The following is a 23925-nucleotide window of genomic DNA, read 5'->3' on the forward strand; positions in this document are numbered from 1 at the left end:
GAAGCATAGAGATTGGCATGTTCTGTATCAGAAAATGATGGCAAGGAGGATTTATGGATAAAAGAAAAAAAAATTATACAAGGTTGAAAGTCTGCATGTTTACCACAAAGTTTCAACAACTTAAAAGGCTTCTGAATATTATATATGACAGACTTGTTTACAAAATTGACATGGAATGTTCACAAAGTAAACACAAAGCTGAGTCTTAGTAGGAAAACGAAGATGTTCAAAACATCTTAGCCGAAAGACTAAACCAGGAAATAGGAATAATAAGAATTGAAATTCATAGATAAGAATAATGAAACTATTTTTGTTTAATTAAATGATCTGCTAAATTTTTTGTAATTCTGTGTTTATAAATCACTCAGAAGTATTTGCTCTTTCACTCATTTGGATAAAAATCTGCCTATTCATGCTAAATGTCTGTGTTGATTTCCCTTATTAGATAAGTAATATTCTATTGTGAAAATATCTTTGATAAACAGTTGAGTTTAATTCCTAATTCTTGATTAGCTTTCTCACAACAACCTTAATTACAGAAGATACCAGACAAGTATATGTAAATGTCTTGTACAAATATCTTATTACTAGAAAAACTTGAGGCTCATAACTTCTAGAAAAGCAGTATAATCTGTGGGTATGAAGGATTGTCAGTTATTTTATCTTATTTTTTAATATCCCATATTATTCCCTTACGATGAATCCTTCAAATATTTTCTATCATTTTAAAAATGCATTCTGCTATGCTTGAAATTTAACATGAGAGTAAATAGTGAAAACAGTTATTTAGGAAAGCAATTAATGGACGTTATAAGTTAAATAAATATCATGTTCGAGAGTGTTGGAAGTTCATCTAACAAATGTTTGGTTTTGTAGAATTGTTTAAATAAAAATTATGCTGCTTTGCCTATCACTTTGACTTCTCTGTGTTTTTGCTAATCCTTGTTATACATGGATCCCCCTTACTAGGATGGACAGCAAGGCTTCCTCCCCCTCATTCTATTTTTTTTCCAGTTTTTCCCTTGGAGAGGCAAGTCTATGCTTGAGCTGCTGCCTATTATAGTGCAGAGACCAAATAGTGTAAGAAAAGATACGTATCTAATTTGCGACTCTATTTCCTATTTAATAAAACAAGAATAATAAATCACCTGAGTTGGAGCACTGTAGAAGAAGTCAATCAGCAACAATTACAATTATCGGTAAACTCTCTACTGGTGTTTAGAAGACCATGCTGCCTTAGTTCCTTCCACACAAGTTGTGCATTTCTGGGTGCCTGCTATTTCTTTTTTAAAATCTTGCAATCGATAAAGATTTCTTTCTCAACCTGGATTTCATATTTTCCTCCAAATTGACCTTGCTTTCTAATTTTTATATATTTCTAATTAGCGGTATTGTTCTCTAAGTTATACAGCCCAGTCGTCTCTTTATGTTTGAATTATCTCACTCACCTTTTCTGATTCCCATCCTCAGCCTTCGAGCAGTTACTAATTTATGAGGATTTTTCTTTCTGAAATACAGTTTTGATTGTGTTACTCTGGGGCTCACAAACCATCACCATCTCCCTTCTGCCTTCAGTTTCACTTTCAAAATTTGCTTTAGCCATTTAAAAGAGACAGGACTTAACCAGAATCATTGTCATCCAGCCCCTGCCTCTCATCCTTATTGGCATTTAGTCCTCCTAGAAATTCCTGCTTTAACCTAAACCATTCTTCTCACCATCCCATATCATTCTATAAATTTCTTTAATTGGCTAATGTCATTTTTACTGTCTGGAAGCTTCTTTTCTTCTCTGTGTCTATTGACATCGGACCCATCCTTCATTACCCTGTTGAATTCTTGTAATTTGTAGTAAGCATTCTCTGATTATTTTAGTGAGACATCACCTCTCTATTATCTGTCTCCCATAGCACTCACATTTATAAAAAGTCATTTACCTTAAAATATAATTTATTGATTTCTTAATTACATTTTTATCTGCAGGCACATGGTAGTCTTTCAATAAATATTCTTCCATTAATGAATGGATGGATGAGTGGGTATATAGCTTCTCTTTCCATCTTAACTGTACTTCCTTAGCAGTAACCCAGAAGGGTCTTCATATCTAAGTTGCCTGTTTCCTCCATAACATAAAGATAAATTGCCTGGCACAAAATAGACACTCATGCAATTCATTTATTTATTCATAGAAAAATACACTGTGTGCCAACTATGTGCTAGAAATTGTGTTGCCATATAATTAATTGTATCTCATTCAGCATAGAGGATTGGACTATTTGGGGGAAAGAAAAAAGAAACACCGCACAGTCTGGAAAGACCTTTATCATACAGTCATACCTTTAGCATTAATCTTCGGAAAATCAGGTGAAATGGTTAAAAGCAGAACTGTACTTACTGAAATCTTATTAAGTGAAAGACATGCTGGATGTCGTGGAGGATCTAAGAAATTTAAAAAATTACATTCTTGCATTTCAAGTGTTTGTGTTCTAGTTTTAGACACTGTATGTACTAAGAAGAAGAAAAGAAAAAATAAACTGTTGAATGAATGTCATAGGTTATACAGATATTTAGTTTTTCATGTGGCTAATAATGAGAATTAATGATGTTCAAGGTGGGGTGAAGTCACTTCAACCATGATGGGAAGGGAAGGCTTTGTAGAAGACCAGGAATTTGAGTTTGTTCTTTATAGATACTTTATTTTTGGAAGTTTTTATACCTAACTACAAACTTTACAAGAAATACTATCATCATTCCAAAAGAATAGCCAGTAGAAGGCACTGCTTCTTAGGATTTTATCTCTGAATTCATCAGCCAAAAGTTAAAATATTTAGAGAAAGAAAAACTTTGAAGAGAAATTATTATTGAAGGAAAGTGATTTCCTATTCTACATCTTCCATTTTATGTTTGTTCCATATATGAACTCCTTTCACTGGTTCGTGCTGTCATTTTTTTAGAATTGCATCAAGGAACATATTGTAAAAATAGTAAATAGGTGATCCCTCAGTAATAGGTCTGGCAATAATTAAGTATGTAGGATTCTTTCATAAAATTACTTCATGTTTATAGTTTACATACTATACATTTAAAAAATAACTAAGATTTTTTTCACGAGTATTTTAATAACCTAATTTAACCAGGCTTACCATTTCCTTTATACAGACATTATTTAAAAGGATACTGTTATCCCTGAACTGGATTTCCTTTTTCTCTGACAATATGAAGACATTTTCTAAGCATGCTTATCCTGTAAGACCAGATCTTACAACTATCCATAGGTAGAGAATAGTAAGAGAGTTGTTGGTTTTAGATGGTAGCTTTCAGGTAACAGATATTTCTTGAGAAAACTTCTATCTTCAGAAAGGATTCTAAGTCCTGGATAAGAAGCTCTGAACAAAAAGGAAGTCTGCCCTCTTGGGTCTTATTGTGGGACAGACAGATAATAAATAAAAAATAAATAAATAAATAAATAAATAAAAATTTAAAAAAATAATAAAAAAGGGGGGGGCAAGGTGCTAAATAGAGACACCAAGGAGGTGCTGGTTCAGGAGGAGTGACCAAGGAAAGCTTGACTAGGAAGTGATGTTGGCACTAAATGGAGTGAGAGTGCAGGCGAGTGTGTATCTGGGTTAAGAAGATTTCAGACTGAGAAAATACCAGCTGGGAAAGAAATAATGTGTATATTGTGTATTAGTTTCCTGTTGCTGTTGCAACAAGTTAGCACAAGTTTAGTGGTTTAAACAATACAAATATATACACTTACAGTACTAAAGGTCACAAGTCTTCCAGTCACTGGGCTCCTTCCTTCTAGAGGTTTTGGGAGAGAATTCTTTTATCGCCTTTTTCTAGCTTCTAGAGGCCAATTTTATTCCTTGGCTCATGGCCCCAATTCCTCCATTTTCAAAGCCAGCTAGGAAGTATCTTCCAATCACTCACTCTGACTGTGATTCTCCTGTCTTCCCTCTTTATAGGGACTTTTATGGTTACTTTGGGCCCACCCAGAATTGCCAAAATAATCTTGTATCAATAACCTTAACTTAATCACATCTGCAAAGTATCTTTTGCCTTCTAAGGTAACATATTCACAGGCTTCAGGAATTGCAATTTGGAAATACTGAGTGAGGAGGATTAGCCTGACTCCTACAGAAGGCTTGCAATCTTGACTGCGCATTAGAATCACCTGGGAGCTTTAAAAAATTTGGATACCCCACCTCCACACCAGCACCAATAACATTAGACTGTGTGGCGGTGGGACTCAGGCAGGACTATTTAATACTAGTTTCCAGCCAAGGTTGAGAACCAATGGTTTAGTTTGCTTCAGTCTCACACCCTGTTCCCGATCCTTAAGTTTGCTGCATGTCTGAGTACAGTTGGAGACATCCTACTTACAGAGTGAAGACAGTGCACCCAGAGAGCCCTTAGTCAATAGTCAAGGACTCCAATAGTTTTAAAATCACTTTCACGTATGGACTAGCGTGGCCTGATTATGCAGACTGCTACAAGGACAAATAAAGGGAAAGTGACTTTGTGTAAAAGCAAGCTGCCCCTTACAAGGGAGGCCGTTTCTTATCTGTTCATGCACGTATCCTAGCAACTCTAGGAATGTTATAGGCTAAAGACAGGATGTAGTCCATACTCCTCAATGCCCTTTTTTCCCAAGTAAGCTTGAGTCTTGAGTACTTTCTAAAAGTACCTCTGCATCTTTGCTTGTATCATTACTTGCTACACGAAATTCCCTCTCCATTTATCCCAGGCTTTCCATTTGAACTTCTCCCCTGCCTTCCCAAACTCATTTGGTCAACCATTCCTGGAAGTACTCCAGGATCCTCTGGTCCTCCTGAAGCCCTCAAGTGCTTAGAAGTAGTATTGTTTGGCCCTTAATCTGTACTGTCATTCATTATTATTTCTCCAGGTCTTCTCAACCAGTGCATAAATCTTTTAAAGCAGTGAGCTTAAATTGCACATTTTTATTCCCGCTAGGTAAGTGTCTTGCACATAGTAAGTGATCAGTAAATGGTATTGATTGGAAGATTCCCTTTTGCCCTAGAATTAGACATCAGTTCTTTCACGATTTTCTTGTCCATACACAAAACTGACTTAAAGATTCTATTATATCATCATTAGCTCCACGGGTTAGTTTCACACTCGATTATATTTGTATGTCTCATGCCATTTTCTTTGAAGCCTGAGTTTTATTCATTGGCAAGTCTAGCGCCTACCACAGGAATGACAAAAATCATCTCTGGGTCAGTACATCATAGCATACTCCAGCCTAGATCCTCAGATGTTCCAAAGCATCCATGCACTGCCACGCAGCCATGTCACGTAAGCAGTCGCAGGAATTGGAGCCCTACGCATCCCAGATAAACAATATATAGAAAGTCGGGGTGACTTTTCATTATGTATCTTCCTTTATTATTTGGTTTTATATCAAGAATATATAATCATTGCTATATGCACGGGTAAAACAGAATTTCAACATACGTGAAGCAAACATTGACAGAAAGTAGAAGCTTAACCATTCCAATGGTAGAAAAATTTTTCAACGGTAAGACATCAGACTATGTCTCACAACCAAAGAAAAGGAAAATGCCATATCCCAAACCTATGAGATGCAGCAAAAGCAGATGTTAGAGTGAAATTTATGCTATAAATGCTTGTATTAAGAAAACACTTCAAATAAACATTAGACCACAAGGAACTAGAAAAATGAAAAAACTTAGATGAAATTTAGTAGAGGAAGGAAATCCCTAATAAAGAAACATCAGAGATAAATAAAGTGGAGACCGGAATAAACAATAACATAATATTGAAAGCACTTACTTTTTTTTTTTTTTTTAATTAAAGAGACTTTCTTCTGTCCAGAATGGAAGTGTTTGGTGGATGAACAAAAATTTAAGAATCTAACACTATTGGTGATTTGTTATCAATATTTTTAGAGGTACTACGAGTCAGACAAAAGATGAATATAAGCATACTGATAGCTCTCTATATAATTTAAGTATTTACCTTTTTTCTGACTTACTAGCCTATTTTTGAACTACGACATTTTTATCACAATATGTTTTTAATCTTTAAGAAATCTTTTACCTGAACTATATAAAAAGATTCTTATCTTGAGCGCCTTAAGAACATTCTGTAAGTGTCTGAAAATGGAATTGAAATAAGCATGAAATATGTAATTGTTTAGGATCATTTGCCTTCTGGCATCACGACTCCTTCATGTTTAGTGTTTGAGACCTTAACGCTTTTGCTCCATAGAATGATATATATAGAAAGAGAGACTATCCAATGGTATATGAAGATAATTTAGATATTGAAATGATATGTTTTGAGAAGAGTAGCAGTGTCTTAACTATTTACTGTATCTACTTTAGGTTTACTTTTGGACTTTCAATTTTCATAATCATTAATAACGCTATACATAAAGCAGGAATCAGCCAAAAAGTCATGCCTTCTGAAGGTCATAGAATTGTATTAACATAGGAAAAGCCAGCTGATCTAGCTTTCTACTTTAACAACCCAGAGCTAGCTTTTGCCAGTAGCCTGGAGTTTTTGGACAGTAAGAGACTTATTGTACACAAGACTGAAGTAGACACCAGAATCCCAATTTATTAATTTCACCAACAGTGATAATGCTTACACACACCATTAATACTATGGCTGGTATAATAAATGCATAGTTTCCTTATAATCAAACTATGTGTAAAACAAGAAATTGTTAAAAGTCCTTTTATAGATTTACTCTGATAAATCACTTCACAGAGACCTTAAATAATTTTAAATCTCTTCTTGTCAGCACATTTTCTACATGGCAATCGGAAGTCTGCTTAGAGAGCATAGAAGCAGAACAATGGCAGTTAATATCTCTAGTGTTTAGAGTTATTACATATACTTTAATGTTTCAATTTGGTGATAGATGTGGTGTTGCCAATGCCAATGAGACTAGCACCATTCCACCTCTAGACTATTGCTTCCTCTCTCCATACTTAGAGAATACTTGGAGTAAACTGTAGTAATGAGCTGAGAAATAGCTAAAGATACCTGTAATGTGATCGCCCAGTCTACTTCTCCTTTAGATAATGCTTGCTTTGTAGCCACCATTTCTTCGTTTCTCTCTGTTATTCAGCTGATGAGGATTTATGCTATTAGTATTACTTCTTTATGGTTGCTAATATGTTTCATCAGATTGTTGTTAAGTATGATTGGCCAGGGAGCATTTCTCATCAGGAGATTTCATATTTCTCATTGATTTTATGGTTTAACTCTTGGAAAGCAATCTGCTTTCCTCGTCTTAGAGTGTTTTGGTTTGGGTTTTTTCTTTTTTGTTTTGTTTTTTTTGAGGAAAGGAGGTGTAGGTAACCCTGTAGTTTTTAATTTTTTAAAACTTTTTTAATGTTTGTTTATTTTTGAGACACAGCGAAAGACAGAGCATGAGCAGGGAAAGGGCAGAGAAAGAGGGGGAGACACAGAGTCCAAAACAGGCTCCAGGCTCTGAGCTGTCAGCATAGAGCCTGATCCAGGGCTTGAACCCATGAACCATGAGATCATGATCTGAGACAAAGTCAGATGCTTAACTGACTGAGCCACCCAGGCTCCCCTGAAGTTTTAAAGTAAACAATGTCTGTGGGTTTATAGAGTGTCTACTCTGTGCTAAATGCTCTACAAGTCATTTTTCATACAGTACACAGCTTAGTCTCAAAAAGCATTACCAGTACATATTTACATTTCATTTTAATGATGAATAAATGGAGATAGATTAAAGGTAAGTCTCATGGCTAGTAAGTAGTAGAATCAGTATTTTAATTTATGTTTGTCTGATTCCAGGGACCTTATTTTTTTTTTTTTTTCCAGCTGTGCTCTTATTCTTAGTAGAGTATCTGCAGTACTCAAATACTCGATTCCTTTGAAAATTTTAACCTACAAATAGTATTATTCAGCACTGATTAGGGAGATCTCTTTCATAGTAAATTTTAAATTTAAAAATCAAGGTTTTATTTGAAAGAAGCAGTATGGCAGTTAAGACTTTCCTGCCTGGTCTAGAATAAGAATGATGATTCTGTAACACTCTTGTTAAGCAAAAATAACAACTTTTTCAAGGTCAGATCAAGTTGTAAATACAAGAGAGGCTTTTTTCTTTAATTAGACATTTTAGGGGCACCTGGGTGGCTCAGTCGGTTGGGCGTCCGACTTCGGCTCAGGTCATGATTTCACAGCTCGTGGGCTCGAGCCCCACATTGAGCTCTGTGCTGACAGCTAGCTCAGAGCCTGGAGCCTGCTTCAGAATCTGTGTCTCCCTCTGTCTCTGAGCCTCCCCTGCTCACGCTGTCTCTCTCTGTCTCTCAGAAATAAATTTTAAAAACATTTAAAAATTTTAAAGAAAAGAAATTTCAACTCTATACTACTTCTATATAAAATCTGAAGTGAAAGGAAAGGGAACTATCTACTTAAGAATTGCCACGTATTTTTAACCATTATCTAATAGTATTTTTAGTCAGACTTAAAAAAAATGCTTAATTTTTTATTGTCTAAGTGGATTTTCTAATAGGCATTAACTCATTAAAACAAAACATCTTTATTTGATTTTTCTTTCACTTAGGTATTCTAAAGAGCAAATAAGTCTGAGAATCCACATCTAAATCTTTCATTGCATTGTGGAAATTAAAATTGAAATATTTTTTTATATTTTCACTTTTTTTACCACTTTGCATGTGTGATATTAGAAATAAATGGGGGAGGTGAAGGAATAAAAATCCTCAAATGTTTCAAGATTAGCAGCATTTGTAAAATTTATTCAATTCTTAATAAGCTATAAGCAAATATCAAACTTTTTGTTGTGAAGTCTGAAGTCTGCTTATAACCAATATTTATTTCTACATGTCATAATAATCCTACTTTTAATAAAATGTAAATTCATTACAACGGCAACCATTCACTTATTTTGTTTATTTTTTGATGAAAGAAATTTTAGTTCTTTCCCTTCTTTTTACTGCCAATAGTATTTGTTATTCATAGCTGTTCTGTCTTCAGTAAGGTCTATCAAAGTGTAAAACTAGATGGGTATTTTTCTTCCCTTTAAAATGGAATGGGCTTTCATTATGCAGTGTTCTTAGGTGAATTCTCTTGTTTAAGAAGCCAGAATACAAGAGAGTGCTATATTAGTGTATTATTCTCACAACAAACAAGCACTGTTCTGTTGCTACCTGCTTGGCCATTGTTTCTGATTGTGTGCGCTTTGCAGTGGTATTTGGATGGTTTCCTGCTCTCTGCCAGCACAAAAAGGCATTTCTGTTACAATGGCCCCTAACCACACAATGACGGCATTAAGGATTTATGTGGAGGTTTCATTATTTTCTCCTCTTTTGTTCCTTCTAGGATGTCTTCCAAGCGACCAGCCTCTCCGTATGGGGAAGCAGATGGAGAGGTAGCCATGGTGACAAGCAGACCGAAAGTGGGAGAAGAGGAGAGTGACGGGCTCCCAGCCTTTCACCTTCCCTTGCATGTGAGTTTTCCCAACAAGCCTCACTCTGAGGAATTTCAGCCAGTTTCTCTGCTGACGCAAGAGACTTGTGGCCATAGGACCCCCACCTCTCAGCACAATACAATGGTAGGTTTCTCATGGTCTCTTGTGCCTACACTCACCTTTTGACCAGTTTACTCCTCTGATAAGTTTGGCTTCAGTACTTGGCTTTATAATTATCATCTACTTACCAGCCATACACAAGATTCACTCCTAACCTCTTAGAATTCTTTATAAGTAAGTCGATTCCAGTAGGAAGTAGAAGATGCTTTTTTTTTCTGTTTTTTCAAGAATTTTGCTTGTGAGCCACTTACAATTTAATTAGAAGAAAAAAAACATACATGTAAGAATAATGTTAAAATAGCACATTTAAAGTTAGCATGAAAGTGAGATGTCACAGTATTTCTAATGAAAGGTTTTTCTGGATAGAGTTATAACATATTTTGAACATCTCCACCATGATAAATCAATATTTTTCAATTCTTTGCTATGCCCAGATTGGATTCCAGTATTCCTTATGGTACTGGGAATATTATGGAGGAATATATTTTATAGAAACTACAGTTTTTTAATGAGACTGCAATAATTTCTAACTCAATTTCATTCACATTGTTTTGATAATTTCGTAATTCCCTGGGGCATCCTATTCCTGAATTTGCAACTCAGGATAATTTATCTGGCCCCTTGTCCTGGGGTCTGGCTCATTGTGGAAGATTAGGAAACTGGTTTCACGGACGAAAGGGAAGAAAGTGGCATAGCATCTTTGGCTGAAATGTATAAGCGCACACATGCACGTGGGTGCGCACACACACACACACACACACATAAGGTTTTTAGGTCCTTCTTAGGAACTCAAACAAGCAAAATCAGCAGGTTGGCAAGGTAGCAGGGCCCTTAGCTGCCAGTAAAGCCACCCCCACTTTTTCAACATGACTCCTTGGGTACATGTCATGGTTTCGTGACATTCTCCTCTTCTTCTACTTCAAGGATCATCATCAAGGCCATTAAAGTTATGTCTCCTCAGACCTTCTCATACTTATAAAGACAACTCTGATTCAGTGAAATCTTTTTTGTTTTTCTTTCTCTAGAAAATTATATCATAAATGTGCTTGGAACTGAAATACGCCTACTTATTTATGTTACTGCATTACTTATGTAGAATTAAATCAACAAGAAGAATCAGATATCCCCTAATAACTGTGAAATGGATGCTGTTCTCTGATACTCACATTAGATTTAAATACTCTCTTTCAACATTTTAAGCCTTACAGGTCAAAATTTCACCGGATATGTGACTATGCGCGAAGATTTTCCTCTCAAGGATAGTGTTTCAGCTAATACTAAAACACTGATATAGATGTGGTACTTTAATCACATTGCATGTATTAACTCATTTAACATTCACAATAATACAGTGGGTGTTATTATTGGTCTTGTTTTACAAATGAGGAAACCGAGGCACACAGAGGTTAAATAACTTGATACTTAGGAGACCCAGGGTTATTTGTACGGACATTCTGGCTTTGGAGTCCATGCTTATAAACATTACAAGCTCCTCACAAGGACACAAACATATTTTATTATCTGATTATCTCTTATTTGGCAAGCCAAATCATACTCTCCATAGTCCCTAACTTCTTTCTCTACCGTGAGTTTGTATTAGTTATGTGCAATGATACAACTTTTTGCCCTCCTCTGAAAAAGGTTAAATTAGGAAAAGAAAAGGAAAAAAAAATGGTAGTACACAGTTCAGCAGGGTGAGGAGATCATACCCTCTATTTGGCATTGCATCACTGCTAATGGCTTTCCTCTCGATATTTGACCACTGCCTTCTCTCAGGGAATGCTTCTTGTTGTTTTTCCTGTGATATTACTCTAAACACAAAGACACATTTGAAGGAGAGGATATAAATAGTTATAACCAGAAGAATACCACAAAGATAAAGGGGAGATTATTTTAAATGTAATCAAAGATGGGTATAAGAAAGGTATATTAAATTACATTCTGTAATTGGCATGAGGGGATGCTGTGATGCAGGATGTTAGTGAAAATGAAACCATTCAGTTTGTAATGGAGAATTCAGTTCAACTGGATGCGAACTATGAATCGCCTACTTTGTACCATGTTTGTTGTTGTTGTTGTTGGGCACTATGGAAATGTGAATAAAACACAACTCCTTTCCCCAAGCAACTTCATCCAGAGCAGCAGTTCTTAGCCAGGGTCTATGGGCAAACTGGGAAATGAATGGAGAATTTCATATTATGCATACATGTGAGTAAGATTATAGTTTGCATCAGATTCACAAGCTGATCCCAGGATACAAATAGTTTGACTTAGTTTTAGTGACACGAACACTGATTCTTTTACTTTATGTCTAACTGGTTTCTAAATTTGTTCCTGCCTCAAATGTTTCTTGATTCCATATCAGCTTTTCATCTCTTGAGTAGGCAGTTGGAAAAAAGTCTGTCATATGATCTGAAAGTTTTAGCCTCTCTCTCTGGTTTTTCTTCCAACATCCACTAGACTTGTTTCCCTGAGAAAGGAGTTGGATTACTTACCCCACTTTGGGAACTAATGTGTGTCTTTGTTTCTTACAAGATTGAGTCTATCACTCTTTGTCTTAGCATAAAATTCTGTATAGAGTAGCACCAAACTATGGCCTTGGTCTTTTCTGCCATATCTTGCCATGGACCTGATATTCTTGTCATGCCAAGTTTTTCATACATGTTCAGAAACATACCAGGCGACCTCGAATGACACAGCTTTAGTCCTTGTACCTGAAAGACTTTCTTTTGTCATATTTTACCTTCCTGATAAACTATGTTTCTCCCACAATTTCAAAATTTGCTGCTTTTTGAGATGTTTTCACTGACTTCCCAAAGCTGAGGGCTTGCTGCATTACTCTTTTATCTGTGACATCTGTTTATATCTCTTCTCATGACCTACATTATAATTTGATATATTTTATTCATTTATCAAAATGATTGAATAGATAGATAGAATTGTTATTTAACACAAATATATTATACTTTTTCTGGATAGTTGGCCATTGTCATGTTCACCTAACAGGAAATTTTTTTTCAGTAGGAAAATACATTTTTTTTTTTGAGACAGAGAGAGACAGAGCATGAGGGAGAAGGGTGAGAGAGAGAGGGAGACACAGCATCCAAAGCAGCCTCCAGGCTCTGAGCTGTTAGCACGGAGCCTGGTGTGGGTCTCGAACTCATGAACTGCAAGATCATGACCTGAGCTGAAGTTGAATGCTTAGCCAACTGAGCCACCCAGGCGCCCCAGGAAAATACGTTTTCTATTTTTTTCTCTGTTCAATATATTTGAAAACAGAGGCAATGTTTCATGGTCTCTATTTCATAGAGTTCAATTTAAGGGGGAAAAACACCCCAGGTTTCCAGATTTCATTGTCGCTTTATGTGTGACGTTCATACTCTATTCTTAAATTTAAAAAAAAGCAAGAGAGGTCCACATTTTGTATTGCCAGTGTAGTTTAGAGATAAAGTAAAACTGATGAGTAATCCCTGTAAGGCGGCTTGAAGTTACAGAGAGATATTCTCTGTATAACATTTAAGTTGGAAAATATTTTCTGAGACAAAAGTTCTGTACACTTCACAATTGTTGCCATATAAAGATTTTGAGAAAATAGGGATGTGTGTTCATATCCAGAGTATGCAGGTGTTTGGAACTGGGTCAAAGGAAGATGCAATTCTTCCTTTCCGAAGTTGTGTTTATTTCCTTAATGTTTTGGAGAAATGAATTAAGTGCCTAAATAAGAGCAGCTCACAGACAGTTATACTGGTGTGGATGCCATGGGTCCATCCATATTCTTGAAATGATATACTCATTATTCAGAGTACATTGTGGATGAAGTGTTTTCAGCAGATTATATACGTATATTTATTTAAGAAACTGTCAGATTTCCAATCATTACAAGATTGAGACACAGATCGCATAGGTATCTAGAAGACAGGCTCTGTGGGTTCCTTCTCTGACACTCTTATTGGCGATTAATGAAAAATTTCAAGTTTCACGTAATCTTCAAAAAAGGTGAAAGGCGAGTTTGGAAGTCGTATTCTGACATGAGCGGAAAGGCAGTTCAGGGCTTTACTTCCACTGAAGATCAAATCTTCTTGTCCCCTTCCCCCTTTTTAAACATGGGTTTGGAGACTGTCACTGTAGATTTTCAGAGACAAGCCAGAATCACTATAATTTCTGGCTCATTTTTAATAATAGTTCTGATACAGATGAATTTATTTCATGATGCAAAGAACCATTGAGAACAAACATATCCTCATGTCAGTCAGTGTTGTGATTACAGATGAGCACCAGAAGGGAACAGAGGGTGTCTGAAGAGAAATCAAGTAGCAGCATCAGAGGCAGCTAAGGGACTCTGTGGTAGCCATTTTGGTGCTCATTTTCTGTCTGGTTGCATTGCTACTTCTGCTGGTTAGATTGTTGTTCAAGTGTCAAATGTGATGTGAAATGAAAGTCTCGACCACCTGTGGTTACTGAATAGTCAATTGTCTCTTTTTTGTTTTTGTTTTTGTTTTTGTTTTCCACAGAAGGTATACTCTTATCTCAGCCAAAGTCTCTTTTGACTTCTTAAAATCCTCTTGAGTTGAGTGACTAGTTTTGTATAAGTGTAGAGTGGCTGCCTCCCAACAGTGACTTTTAAAACGTACAATTATACATTTTAACAGTACAGTATTTTTGTTAAAAAATAATTTGAGTTGCTCACTTTATAGATAGCTGAATTTTCTATGAAATAAATACTGTGTATGTGTATAAATTTTTTAACATGTAAAGATCTATTGGATCTGGAAGTATGTCTCAATCTATTTTGATATATAATTTAATTTGTGTATTGATGATATTTTCCTGGAATTGTTTAGAAAAAAAACCTCTGGGCACATAGCGTATTGAGATTAATAATTTGATTTACCTTAATGTCACTGTGTTTAAACATTGCAGGAACACTAGTTATGATGAAGCAACATTCAGTGAGTCAGTTTTCTTCCTGAAGTCCATCAAAGGAAGACAAAGGTGTTTTAAGTCGGATCTTCTTTTTTTCTAACTTTTTAAAAATGTTTATTTATTTATTTTGAGAGAGAGAGAGAGAGAGAGACAAGAGTGCCAGCAGGGGAGGGCCAGAGAGAGAGGGAGACACAGAATCCAAAGCTGGCTCCAGGCTCTGAGCTGTTAGCACAGAGCCCTACATGGGGCTCGAACTCATGAACCATGAGATCATGACCTGAGCTGAAGTCAAATGTTCCACCCACTGAGCCATCCAGGAGACCTTTAAGTTGCATCTTCTATAGAAGTTGGACATATAGGGGCACCTGGGTGTCTCAGTCGGTTAAGTGTCTGACTTGGGCTCAGGTCATGATCTCACTGTTCATAGGTTCAAGTCCTGCACTGGGCTCTGTGCTGATAGCTTAGAGCCTGGAGCCTGTTTCAGATTCTGTGTCTCCCTCTCTCTCTGCTCCTCCCCTGCTCATGCTCTGTCTCTCTCTGTCTCAAAAATAACTAAATATTAAAAAAAAAGTTGGACACCTACCTGAGAACCAAGATTATAGCAAAGCTCCAATGTATAAAATCCAACCTTAAACAATGAGGAAATTCATTTCATGCATGTGACAGAGAGAGGCATTTACTTGTGCTGGTTCACTGTCAACTCCTGGGATTCCTCATTTACCCCCCAAATAATTTTCATTGCTCTATTATAGCTGTGTCTTGAAATACTCTTTATGTGAACTTCGCTTGTAACCTAACAGTTATTAGTAATGTATCTTCAGTGCTTGACTAGGATAATGTTATGCATGAAGTACTGTTCAGGTAAAATACGAAAGACAAAAATACACATGTTATTTAAAAATAAGTCACAAAATAGGACCTTAATTATGGTATGGTAAAGATTCCTGTTTCTATATGGTAGTTTTTATAAGCTTTTAAATTTCTGGTTACCTTTGTATATCAAACTTAGCATAAGTTATTGTGATGGTATAATGCATACTGTTGTTAACAGCAGTGCAGTTATTGTGCAAGTTCTAATAATGAGAATTTCATTGTTTAGGGAGAGCAGTCTCCTACACTCTAGACAAAAGTGTAATTACTTTTGAACGATGTGGAATGTGTGCAGTTTAATAGCATGGAGAATAGATTCAGAAAGATTCAGATAAAGTAAGCTTGGAAGCCATATGTGCGGTGTGGCAGTATAAAATTATGATAGTAGGCAGTATAATTCTACACACACATATACCGATTTCACACAGTTTATCTCTAAACTGTTGTTTCTGTAAGAGATAGGCTTGCTTATCTGAACAAGGCCAATTCAATTGAAACAAGGTGAAAATAGTGACAAGTTTGTATTTGTTTTTTTATGGTAAATTGATGTTTATCATACAATGAAATTACATTGTTACCAACATTATTCTGTAAATGTTGTCGGAAAATACCACATGAAGCTGTTTATCTAGATATAATCCAAGGCTTGTGTTTGAATGTAAGAGGTTCAATCTTTATACTTTCATTGTTTCTGGAAATTACCCCAGGGCTAGCAGGAATGAGGACATGTGAAAAACAATCAGTTGGGGGCTCTTCAAAGCCACTGGATAAGTTGTGCGATGGATCTTTTTGTTCTGTTGTCTTACAATTCCATTCCTTCGGGTAGGGGGAGGGCTGAATATCCAGTGGAGAAAACCTTGATTCATTTGATGTCCACAGTATATTTGAAGTACTACTGTTGAGTTTAAAGTTAACTGGGCCTTGAGAAATTTAAGGAATGTACTCTCCCATGGAGGGGGAAAAGTGTCACGTGGGAGTTATAGGCTAGTTCAGGACACTTGATGAGTGTCCCTACAAAATGCTATGGAGTAACAGGTGAATAAATAAGAACTTCTAAAGCTTTAGTATTGGGGGGAAATATGTTTGCTTGAGAAGATGTAGCCTAATGAATTTAATGACTTTAATTTAATAGGAAGTATTGTAGAAAAATATAAATTAAATATATACAATGAATACCTATTACGAGAGAGAGGGGAATGAGTCAGAACCCTTCCTTTTTGTAGCTTTTTGTATAGTATGGGGATAAGATAACTAGAAAATCACCATGATCTTCTATAAAATAGTAGAATCCTGATATAGGCTAACTAGTGCTAAGGAGATTCACAGTTGTATATATCCCATTGGATAGCATTAATACAAGGTCTTTAGTCAATATCTGAGTATGATTTTGCCTTTGCCACATTTTTCCCCAGATGAAATAACTAAGAAAGAGGAAAAGAGAAAGTTAAACTACCGAAGAAAAAGCATACTGTAAATATCTTAACATAAAATATGAGGAAGTTAGTAAAATTCATGTCTCACATTGATAGGAAAACAACTACTTTAGTTATGGGGGTTTTGAATGTTTCCTTTCTTTATCTGGGTGACCACCTTGAATGAGGTGGAAAGAATGATGAAATACTTGGCTAGGGTATTGGATATAGGAAGGACACTAAGAAGCCGTACTAGAAATTTACTTGAACGGTGCTCCTGATTTTGTGGAATGGATAGGTGTCCATCTGTATTTTATCTGCTATTGCTGATCTGCATACTAGAATCCTTCGTATTTGTAAGTGAAAAATATTGAAAAGTTTGGGGACCAACTTTTATTTTGTATCTTAGATGTTTTGTTTTCAACTCTTCCTCATTTCCTTCCTTTGGTTCTTTTCCTTCTTTGCTCCTCTTTTCCTCTCTTTCAGTTTGCTCCTATCAGAAAACATTCTTAATGTGTCCTCTTGTAGATCTCAATGGAGCCATTATCAGGAAGAAAGACAGGGTTGGAGAATCAGCACCATTGTGCTCTGATATATACTTCCTTCTTATTTACATATATTGCCTCTTGGGGGCTTGCCAAACTTCCTGGAGTCGGACTAGGTTTCTCTTACTGTATGTGATTAATAAAGGTCAGTTGGCTTGTTCTGTGAGAGAATTTTCACTGATTTTAGTCAGTTCTTCACAAAACTATGGGGCATATTTACTCAGTGTACTCAGAAATCATATTTACTGTTCTTTTGATTCAATGTTGATAGCAAAGTATAATATTATATTTAATGTACTTACCAAAAAAAGGACTTAAAAGTCTATACTGGTTTTTGATATTATTTTTCGAAATTGTGCTTCTCACTGAATCCAAATGTCTGGGACCTGGTGCTCTAGCAGATACGTTATGCTCTTTGTGCACCTGTTACCAGCTTCTATTTTAAATTATTTGACAGCTTCTGCCACTATTTTCAATACGTTCTTGATTCTTTCTTTAACTCAATTATTGCTTTTTGTCTACGCATTTCTTTCCTAAGTTTGAGATTTTGTAGTGATTGGTAAAAATGGAGATTATTTACATAACTAGAAAGTGGTTTTGAGGTTGCTTTCTCTGTATTAACTTATTATGAGTGATAATAGCAACAAGTTTCTCATTATTTCTTATTTTGTAATTGCAAAGGACAGTCACCTAAGGGAATGCAAAAGAAATAAGAATTTTCCAGTGTTGTTGGCTGAATTCTAGGCATTAGAATGAAATCTATAAGACTAGGTAACTCAGTTGCCAATGGGACCTCAAAATGTTTCAAATAATACTTACACCATATTCCCTCTTTGCTTTGTCAGTTAGATACAACTATCTGCTGTACCTAAAAAGAGAGGAATTATCTTTGTAGAGCAGTTTCTCTAAAAAGCACAAACACTGGCACTTAATTTGGATCCTGAGAAAGTGAAGTCATACAAAAAAAAAAAAAAAAAAAGGAAGTAATGTGTTTTCATTTTAATTTCTTTTTCTCATGTATTTTGGCAATTAGACTCATACACCTTTCTCTTTTATAAGTATACATAAACACAAATGCCTGCATTGGAGGGTGGGTGATAGATTTTTTTTTTTTTTTAATAGAAAGGAATTCATTCAGTAGTACAGAAAATCTAATAGGAAGATAAGGATGAGGACTTTGAAGAGAAAGGATTCCTTAAGAGATGCCAATCTGAATTCAGAAGGAACACTGTGCTCTTAAAAGCATTAAGTGAGTTTAAATTCTTTCTTTCCTCCGCAAAGTTTGAGATGCCCATAATTTGTATTGGTGTGAAAGCTGTCATTAGCAATGAATTCATTACAGCATTTTAATATGAGACCAGCTTTGATCATTTTGTACCCTTTCTCCCCCCATTTTTTTTGTTTTACAAAGTCAGTTTTATGTTTTCTATGCTCTCTAGAGGAGAAAGCTGAAAGCTCTTTGTTATTTGTAGTGGGAAATAAATGTAAAGCTAACTTAAATTTACAGTTGTAATCGCTCCTTTTGTTAACAGATCTTTATACAAAGGCGGAAAGCTTTTTAAAACTTTTTCCCAGAGACAGTTTTTAGGAATGATCCATGTGAGCAGATGAGGTGTGAATGTAAGGAGAGCAGCCTTGGGCAGCTCTGTGACACTGACATCACATGATAAAGTAAATGAACACAAGTGACTGGATTTTGTGTCTTATTTAGTCAAGGCTGCTTCTGCGGCAGCAGAGCAAACAATGTTATCATTATATAGAGAAGCAATGTTTACTCCAGTGTCTCTTCTTAGCTCGTAAAAATCCAGCCTGTCTCGAGATAAAACAGTTAATCTTGTTGGTCGATAACACTAAATGAGAAAATAATATTCTAAGAGTGAATAAACAGTTTTAAATGGAGGCAGGATATAAAGAAGGAACATAACCACACAGATATTATGAAGGAGCTTTTTATGTGTGTATGAATATAAAATATGTATCATGTAAAAAGTCAAAACCTGTATTAATGAGTAACAAAAAATAGGTTACAATAACTTACAGTGTTAGACTTAATAAGGTGCTAAGCCTGATACCCACTTCTGCTGCCGCTACTGGACCCTTCCTTCTGTGTAAACATATATCTGGAGCAGGGGATATTGTCAGGCCGTTACCAGTATCCATCTTTAGGCTTTGTGGCAGTGGCTGGCATGCTTTGCACACCAGGGACACAGGAGTCAGAGAACATGCTTCTGCTGTATCTGAGATTTTGATTTCCCCAGAGTCATCAGTAGAATATAAGAAGAGACTTTTTGGAAGTCTTGTGTGAATATATCTTATAGCCTATCCATAGTCTGATAGTTGCAATTCACATATGAGATTTAAAATAGTCAATGCTCTTTAGAACATGGTACCTAATAGTTAATAATAGGAATGGATAATATTTCAATTTCTTCTATATACCAGCCACCCTACGTTTGTTATTTCGGCCAATTTTATGTCAGCTCAGTGAGTTAGACAACTATGATCATCCCCAGTGTACAGACAGAAAACAGTCTTGGATAAAGTAATTGGCCGAATACGTAAGTGGGAGAGTTTGGAGTCATGACTTTAGAACCCAAGCACTTACGAATTGTGCTTACTGACTTCCCACTCACACAAACATTGAAATCATTTTTATAGTTTATCATAATAAATAATTTTAAAAGCCCTTAGAGATACATGTGGGACATTCAGGTAGAATAATTGTTGCTTGACTCTTATACCTTAACTCAGAGACCGCTTGGTTTTTTCATCTTTTTATCTGGCTTGAAATGGACCAAGAGACTTAACTACTTCAGAATGGTACTAGAAGTTCTGCATAGGCAGTTGGGCAATATATGGGATTTTAAAGGATTACTTGCTAAACCTTTCACATCTAGATCACTACTAGATTAGTAGTAATTTGTGCTCTGGCTATAAAACTCTTGGCAAGCCTCGTGGTTTAGCGCATGGCTCTAGGGACAAAATTACTGAGTAAATTCCAGGATCTGCTGTTTAATATCTTACAGCATTTGGCAATTATGGAAATTTTCTGTACCTTATTTTTATCATCTATAAAATAAGTATGATTAAGAATAGCATCTGAGAGAGTGTTATGTTTAGGGAAGTTAGTATACATTAAGCACTCTGGTACCTGGGATACAGCAGGAACCAGCTTAGTAAATATTAGTTAAGTGAGTGTCTAAAGAAATGTTTAAGTTCTATCATCTAGGAGAAAAATGGTGCATTATATTCAATGTCAGATACTTTCAATTCTTATAAATTTAAGTAACCTACAAGAAAACTAAAGCTAAGGAAAAGTACTTTTGAAATGAGAAGTCCAATAGACACATCAATCTCTTGTCATTAAGTTTTTGTTTTGTTTTGTTTTGTTTTGTTTTTGGTATTTTTAACTATTAACATAAGACGTGATTATCAATCTGGGATAATCTGAGTCTCTCAGTCAGATATTTACCACAGAATCAATTATCATCAGTATTGTTCACTGATAGCCAAATTTTGGTTAATGTTTTTAAGCCTGTTCATCAACAGCAACTATCCCCGCCGCCACCACCACCACCAGAAAAATCTACCTAAACCAAGTCAGAACTGCATTTTGATAAGACTAAACGATATAGAATGTGCTGGTAAAGAGCCTAAATTCGCCCTTGAACTGCTTGGGTTCCAAGAAAGTCTACGTTTTATAAGGTGTCTCAATTTTATGGTGTCTCTGTGTGCCTTTGTGTTCTCCTCTGAAAATGAGGATGATAATGGAACCTCTGAATAAACACATATGTTATAAGGATTAGATAGAATTCTCGTAAGTGGTCTTGAACTATGCCTGGCACATGGCAAGGACTTAATAGATGCTGTAATTCTTGAGTAGTTTGTGTTCTGTTGACTAATTACTATGAATTACTAGAAGAAAACACTATTTTTTTTTGGGGGGGGGAGCTCCCAGTAGTCACAATTTCCTTTTAATAACCTGCAAGATTATTATCCATATTGCCATCCCATTTTAACTGGTTCAGTGGTCTTACCAGTAAATTCTATCAGTATCTTTGGATATAATTTGAACATGAGATGCAAACTCATTTAAAGGAAAAAGTTCTCAGGGGAGCCTGGGTGGCTCAGGCGGTTAAGTGTTCGATTTCAGCTCAGGTCATTATCTCGTGGTCTGTGAGTTTCAGTCCCACATTGAGTTCTATACTGACAGCTCAGAGCTTGGAGTCTGCTTCAGATTCTGTCACCCTCTCCCTCTGCACTCCCCTGCTTGCTCTCTCTCTCTCTCTGTCTCTCTTTCTCAAAAGTAAATACACATGAAATAATTAACAAAAAGTAAAATAAAGGAAAAAACTCTGGTATCTTCAGGGTCATATGTCTGTCTTGTTCAGCACCAGGTCCCTAGAGTCTTGTATAGTGACTGACACACAGCAAGCATCTCAAAATAGTTGAAAGGCTGAATGAGCATCTCTAGAGCCTGTGCTCAGAAAAGCCATTCTGAGTGCAAATTTCCATATCTACATGGTAAAATACTACTTTACACGTAGATAGTTGATGTAACAAGTAAATGAAATAATTACCTACCACAGTGCCTGTTGTATAATTAATATTCAGTTAATGTAAACTCCTTTTTTGTCGGCCTACTGATTCTCTCAGTGCAGTTGCTGTGTAGGTAACTCATAGATCATAGCATTTTTCTGTAGCTTCACACAGGACACTTCTTCAAATAATCTACCTGGTGATACCTAACATCAGCGCATGCAAGCGCGTGCACGCGCGCGTGCGCGCGCGCACACACACACACACACACACACACACACACTAGCAAAAATGTTTTGGAAAATACTATATTTAAAAATTGCTGGGACGCCGGGGTGGCTCAGTCAATTAAGCGTCTGACTTCAGCTCAGGTCATGATCTCAGGGTTCGTGAGTTCGAGCCCCATGACCGGCTCTGTGCTGACAGCTAGCTTAGAGCCTGGACCCTGTTTCAGATTCTGTATCTCCGTCTCTCTCTGACCCACCCCTGCTCACGCTGTCTCTCTCTCTTTCTCTCAGAAATAAATAAAACCTTAATTTTTTTAATTTTAAAAATTGTCCAAGTTTTGTTGCATAAATATCTGGAAGGCAAATTATTTTTCTTTTAGTGTATGGTTAATGAGGTTCCTGTTTGTGACTATGGTTTTATTAGCATATTCTTTTGTTTTTGTTTGTGTTTTTATTTGCTTGTTTGTTTTTTACATTTCAATATGTTTTAAAACCCCTATTTGATTTTGAGAATTTTAGAGGCCCTGTGAGGGATTCATTCCTTTGTTTATTAGTGTTGTGTTTATTGCTTTTTAAAGCCTTTTGATCTTTCCTTTCTGTTTACCCATAAGGGCAGCTTGAGCTGATGTAAAGAGGCTGAGATTTGGATAAGAGGCACTGTATAAATGGATTTTTATAGGATAACAGCTCAACCTGTCAGAAATCTGCCATGTCGCATTTAAAACTAACACACCTAACCGAAACGTGTATATTTCTAGCTGTTAATTCTTGAAGATTAAACGTGTATTTCTGCTTTTATATTATTGGATAAAACTTTGACTTGTCACTTTCCTAATGGGCTTCATGTGATCTTTTTATTTCTTATCATATAAACTCTTCCCTGTTCACTTATGTCCCCTTCAGTGGTTCTATAATTATTTTTGTTTTACATAGATAGAAACATGTTTTTCCCCCTTTTTTACATATGGTGTTTTTGCTTCATGCAGAGAGAACTACACAGATGACATTTTTTAAAAATCCAAATTTAATTCAGTTTTACATTCTTATGTTTATAACCCTGAATATCTTCAAAATGTCCTTACCTAAAACACTTTAGAGTTTTATTACTAGATTTATACCAGTAAAGATACATCAGCTTTCTTAGGGATAATCTTTAAGCAGAACTTAGCAAGACAAGCTTTGAAAACTATCATTCCTAGGAAAGTAAATCTCGAATCATGAAACATCAGTTTAATCACTCCCCTTGACAACTTAACACGGCAGACTGAAATATAAAAGCCGATGCAAGTGGGATCAATGGATTATCTAAGTCCCTGAACATCTTCTCTTAAATCGGAGGACTTGACAGAGTGGTTGTGAGAGGGGTGTGTGTTGTGTGTCCCTTGTCATGTGCAGAGCATTACATTTTTGGAGATTAGTGCTGAGTGGATGTGGTCTACCTGGACATGAAGCTGGGAAGAAAGACACTGGGAGGGAATGAAAAAGAGGGGGCTACGGGAAGAGAGGGATAGAGAGATTTACATGTGAGAACTCAGGGGGCTTTGTCATGGCAATTGTATAAAGTGATATACAGTGCAAATCGACTTCAGCATGTCCCCAGATAGCAGGCGGTTTACAGCCTCCACGAGCCGAGATTACTGCTTTATCTTGTCATACTAAATTAACATGGCAGCGCGCTGTTAAACAGTGGTGACCTCTTCATCTGGGGAAATTGCTGCCTAGAAGAGAGATGTTATTTAAGTCTCTCTCTCTCTCTCTCTCTGTCTCTATCTCCCCTTATACTTTTAAAGCATTTGGGGGTTAGACAGTAGCCATTTTTAAAATATTATAGA

The 23925-nt window shown here is 36.1% G+C and overlaps 1 protein-coding gene across 1 annotated transcript in view; it reads left to right on the forward strand.

Moving 5' to 3' along the window:
• The window catches only part of SOX5 (SRY-box transcription factor 5), a 550850-nt gene that overhangs the window by 189517 nt on the left and 337408 nt on the right, over positions 1-23925 (forward strand). Inside the window, exon 2 of the mRNA XM_077774502.1 lies at positions 9370-9496. Within this exon, the coding sequence (XP_077630628.1) occupies positions 9370-9496 (127 nt within the window). The remainder of the gene's footprint in view (positions 1-9369; positions 9497-23925) is intronic.

The sequence above is a fragment of the Crocuta crocuta genome, unplaced genomic scaffold (assembly GCF_008692635.1).
Source record: "Crocuta crocuta isolate KB4526 unplaced genomic scaffold, BGI_CrCroc_1.0 scaffold176, whole genome shotgun sequence".
NCBI lineage: Eukaryota > Metazoa > Chordata > Mammalia > Carnivora > Hyaenidae > Crocuta > Crocuta crocuta.